We start from the raw sequence: 5514 nt of genomic DNA, 5'->3' as shown, positions 1-5514 counted from the left end.
GTTATTTTGTTAACAACTAATTGTGCTGAAGAAACAACTTTATGTTTGAGTAGACGTTAGTTTAGTTCATTTATTTCAAGTACTACAATATAGTAATAACCTAAAAATATAATTTTAAGAAACAAGTAGGTTTTTAAACACAATAAAACATACCATTTGAATCTATATCATATTGCTATTAAATTCATATGATATGAATTCAAATGGTATATTTTATTGTGTTTAAAAACTTATTTGAGTATATTTTATTGTGTTTAAAATATACCATTTAAGTATATTTCATATCATTTAAATTTAAAATAAAGATCAATTTTATGAATCAAGTAAAATATGAGATCAAAATTATAATTAAACGTTAATTTTATTATTATTCTAATATTTATAAGTTGAGATATGACTTGTAGACTCTTATGATTATTTTTATTCGGACCATTCAGGGATTTAATGACAAAGAAGTTTAATTATCAGCTCAAAATTATAAGGTGTTGAAGATACTGTGCACCTAAAATCTTGACATACTATGCTCGATTCACACTAGGAACTATTAATTACCCGCCGAATATTATCTAACGTTTTTTTTATTTTTTTATATTTTACACTGAGAAGCACGTGACATCTCTAACCATCCTTCGTATATAATATATTTCACATTTTAATTATAATTTATTCAAATTTTTAGTTATTTATTCATTAATTTAAACATAAAATATTAATTTTAAAATGTTATTTTCTTCTTTCACACTCTAATTCTCAAAAAAAAATGGAACCCTAACAACCCAACGTTTCTTTACTATACTCATCATGGAGAGTATATTCCATAGTTCTACCATACATTCTGTTTTCTCTTGCATTCTGTTTTCTCAACAGAACACAGTTTTTTTTATCAGAATTAATTCATGTATATCATCACAATTAAAAAAATATTATATCCACCAATATTTCCAAATATTTTAATCTATAAAAATTAATATATTATTATTATAACAATAAATGCGTGGCTGGACATGACTCGGAGTAGTGAAGGCAGATATTAATTGATAGATTTGAGCACTACATAACCCTCTCATCGCCTCTCCCATTCTCATCCTAATCTCCACCGCCTTCCCCAACATTCCCATTCCATCTCTCTCCCTATCACAATGGAAGGATCTGGAGTCGTAACCGTCTACGGCAACGGTGCCCTCACCGAAACCGCCAAGAAATCCTCCCCTTTCTCCGTTAAAGTCGGCCTCGCCCAAATGCTCCGCGGCGGCGTCATTATGGACGTCGTCAACGCCGAACAAGCCCGCATCGCCGAAGAAGCCGGCGCCTGCGCCGTCATGGCTCTCGAACGCGTCCCCGCCGACATCCGCGCCCAAGGCGGCGTCGCTCGCATGAGCGACCCTCAGCTCATCAAGGAAATCAAACAGGCCGTCACTATCCCCGTCATGGCCAAAGCCCGTATCGGCCACTTCGTCGAAGCGCAGATCCTCGAAGCTATTGGAATTGATTACGTGGATGAGAGCGAGGTTCTAACCCTAGCTGATGAAGACAACCACATCAACAAACACAACTTCCGTATCCCTTTCGTTTGCGGTTGTCGGAACCTCGGCGAAGCGCTCCGTCGTATCAGAGAGGGAGCTGCCATGATTCGTACCAAAGGTGAAGCTGGTACGGGAAACATTATTGAAGCTGTTAGACATGTTAGGTCTGTTCTCGGTGATATTAGGGTTCTTGCTAACATGGATGACGACGAGGTTTTCACTTTCTCCAAGAAAATTGCTGCTCCTTATGATCTTGTTATGCAGACGAAGCAACTCGGGAGGCTTCCGGTTGTTCAGTTTGCTGCCGGTGGTGTTGCTACTCCTGCTGATGCGGCGTTGATGATGCAGCTTGGCTGTGATGGTGTGTTTGTTGGTTCTGGTGTTTTCAAGAGTGGTGACCCGGCGAAACGTGCTAGGGCGATTGTTCAGGCTGTTACTCATTACAGTGATCCAGAGGTTTTGGCTGAGGTTAGTTGTGGATTGGGTGAAGCTATGGTTGGGCTTAATTTGACTGATCATAACGTCGAGAGGTTCGCGAATCGGTCTGAATGAATGGTTTCATCAAATTAAGGTTCTCTTTTGCATGGAAATTTCTATTGAAAGGGTTTTATCATTATCTTATCTTACTAGTGTTTTTAGTTGTTTCTTATATTTGATTTTAATAAGGTTATCTTGTTTTTGCTTCTATGTTTTTGAACTGTGTTAGATGGAAGGAAAAAAAAAAAAAAAAAAGAAGCCAGCCTTTTGTGGCTTGTAATATGCTGAATACATGTTTTAGACATCCAAGGTTATTATAGTGTTTAAACTAGTAATGTTGAGTCTTTGGATTCATCATAAACTAGAACCATTCTTGTTGGAGTATTGAATTCTATTGTTATGTTGGATGTACTTTTTTTTTTGAATAAGTTACTATTGGAAATTGGATTGTGTTTCAAGCCATTTATTGCTCTTTTGATGCCCAAATTATTGAACAAATTTATATGGTTCTGTTGCATAACAATGCTACCTTTGAATGTATGTATAGTTCAAGTTAAGACTACAAAATGACACTTATTGTTGGAATTGGGTCTTTATTCGATAGCAAAGTTTTTGGAGACTCTGGGTAGGTTAGTCTCAGTTTAACCATGGTTAAATAAAACAAGACCCTTTTTAACTATAATATTCCGTTTTACGAGACTCTTTTTAGTTTAGTCCTTGTAGAATATTCCGTTTTACGAGACTCTTTTTAGTTTAGTCCTTGGAGAGTAGTCTGCCTTCTGAGACAGATTCGGCCATTGAACATGGAACAAAACCTCGGGCTGGTCTATAAAGATTTTTGTTTTGTTGGAAGGGAAATGGATCCTTTACACTACATATCTCATGACAGCCATTGCTATAACTTGTGGTCATAATGTGTTACTTTAGCTCTATTTTTTGTGTTATCATAATTAATATGATAAAGTAAGGATGGACTATTTTCCACTTAAAGTTTAGTCACAATACAGTTATCATGTCCACACAAAAATGTGGAGCCATTAGCTTTACACAGAGTGGGATATTATGCGGTCTATAATTTCTAGTCTAGATAAGATGCTAGTAATGGATTGTTGTTCCTATGGTGTTGATTCACCGTTGAGGATCTTTATTTTTTGAAACTAGATGACTCCATTTATTATAGAGATGGGTACAAATGAAAGACTAGTTAAATTATTGCGAATAACTTTGATAGAGAAATAAGATGAAACTGAGTGACAAATTTACTTACCTTTAGTCTTATTAGCAGCTGGAATATATCTTCACAAAGTTGATGACATTTTCGGTGACTAATTCTGATAAAGTTGCAGGAAATAACATGGTTCAGGTGCTTTCCACACCCTATACTTAAAACAACCTTATTTATTTCCTCTTTTCAGAAGTTCTGTTATTCCAATCGAAAAAGTACTCCGAAGGTGAGCTTAGACAGTAGACACAATAGCTTCCATGACTCAGTAATATCATTGATGTCTCCCGCTACTAACTACTCAACCTGCATATTATCAGTTATGCTTTTCAAATTGAAGCAAATAATTATACACTCACATTAGGATCAGTATAAAAAGCATTTAAAAACTAGTCTCTTTTCGGGAAAAGATAGATCGATCGAGGGGTTGAAAGTCACTCGAGATTTTATCCTGCCACCCGAGTTGAAAGTCACTTGAGATTTTATCCTGCTATCCCACGCTTTGACCGGACACCCCACATGAGGGCTGCTATTATAATCATGTCTTTATTAAAATTTCTGATTTTTTTGGAAGTATTTGAAGTTATTGGACTTTTCGCAATTTTTTTTTTTATGAAATATCAGACATTAACAAAAATTGTGGATGAAATTATGGTGTTTTGAAAAATTCGATGCATACTGATTTTTTTGAAAAATTTGTTTCATATATATTGGTTTATTTATTTATTTTATAAAATTAAGTAATTTTTTTTATAAAATTAAGTAATTTATAATACTTATCAGATATTTTGAAATATTCAGTGTATATTAAATTTTAAAAATTTTGATACATAGTGATGAGTTTTAAAAGAAAATCATAAGTTTTTGACATTTTAAACAAACTATACTCTATAAAATATAAATATATAATGTAAAAAGTGCTATGATATGAGTACAAAATAAATTATGTTGACTTTTTAATTTCTTCTTTCTAGTGTCTAATACCTTCCGCATATGTCGATTTCCATACTTTTTACCATCACTACAATTTTGTCTCTGTCGGGCTGTGACGAGAGGCAACGGGCAATTGAATTTCAACTTCATCTGAATCTAATGATTGTTGTCTATAAAATCAACTGCAATAATTTTGTGTCTACTCGAAGCTATACATGGAGCTATCACTAATGGGAAGAATGTGATGTTAAGGTTCCACGACAATAAAACCAATATGACACTATATTTAAAAGCAATAGAGTAACACATATCAGGAATTGTTATCCACTTATCACAACTCTACACACCCAAGTTAGCTTCCTGCAATGCACTCCTAACTTCAGGTATCATGTCATAAAATACATTAGAGTCCATTTGATGATTTTGATAAACTTAAGTATCTAATTGTGTTCGAATTAATGGTTAATCTTCGCCCCATCCAAGTAAAGCTACACTAGCACAAAAACCACAATTTTCATCTTTACCCACGTCGTCAATGTCTTTAATGTACCGTTGGACAAAAATAGGAAACTGAGACGAGTGAAGATGTTTTGAAGACTGGCTGCACGGTTGATTTTCAGTTAGTTTTGTGCACAAACTCTTCATAATCTGACTTTCTTGCAAGCTATCACTATTCTTCCATTACAAAGGATCATGATGCATATCACTCTCTTGATCTTTTTTACTCTTCTTATTTCTTCTCTTTGGCTTGTACTTCATTGGTGGTGGACACATATAAGTTGTGGATGGATGTGTTAGTTTTCAAACTTTTTTCTTCATCACCCTCTGGTCTACAATATCCAGTTTACTGAAATACCCACTACTACAAAATACATCTACTGTAACATGTTTTTATCTTAGCTATTCAATCAACCGAAGTTTAAGTGCCTGCATTTTTTTATCTTATTAAAAGATTTTTCACTATGGTACATAATAAGCATGGTGATATATTAAGGTTTACACGTTTCAAATTTCAACATCATTATTATTTTTTTCTATACAAAAAAGGGCATGTCCCTTAATTTCTATAATATAAAAAAAAACATTACACCAACGTTGTATTTATCAACTGTGGTTATATGTTTCCTAAAATTAATATATTTCACTACAATTGTTTTTTTGAAACTGTGGTGAAATGTGTTTTTTTTTAAATTAAAACATATCGGGTTTAGTTTATTTCTTTCATAAATCAAGTGCCCTAGCGAATAACAGACAAAAGCGATAGCGAAACAAACGAAATCGAGTCCAAATTTTCATCACCTTTACCATTTCTTGGAATGCCCAATCTTCATCACCTTCATTCATTTTTTGGAACCGTCA

The 5514-nt window shown here is 34.0% G+C and overlaps 1 protein-coding gene across 1 annotated transcript; it reads left to right on the top strand.

Annotated features, from left to right (window-relative positions):
- Positions 1 to 1014: 1014 nt before the first annotated feature.
- LOC131644847 (pyridoxal 5'-phosphate synthase subunit PDX1.3) lies at positions 1015 to 2422 on the top strand. The gene has a single exon (XM_058915456.1). The coding sequence runs from the start codon at positions 1140 to 1142 to the stop codon at positions 2073 to 2075; it is 936 nt and encodes a 311-aa protein (XP_058771439.1). The 5' UTR covers positions 1015 to 1139; the 3' UTR covers positions 2076 to 2422.
- The last annotated feature ends 3092 nt before the right edge of the window (positions 2423 to 5514 follow it).

The sequence above is a fragment of the Vicia villosa genome, linkage group LG1 (genome assembly GCF_029867415.1).
Source record: "Vicia villosa cultivar HV-30 ecotype Madison, WI linkage group LG1, Vvil1.0, whole genome shotgun sequence".
NCBI lineage: Eukaryota > Viridiplantae > Streptophyta > Magnoliopsida > Fabales > Fabaceae > Vicia > Vicia villosa.
The sequence above is the reverse complement of the archived record's forward strand: the minus strand, read 5'-3'. Positions and strand labels throughout refer to the sequence as shown.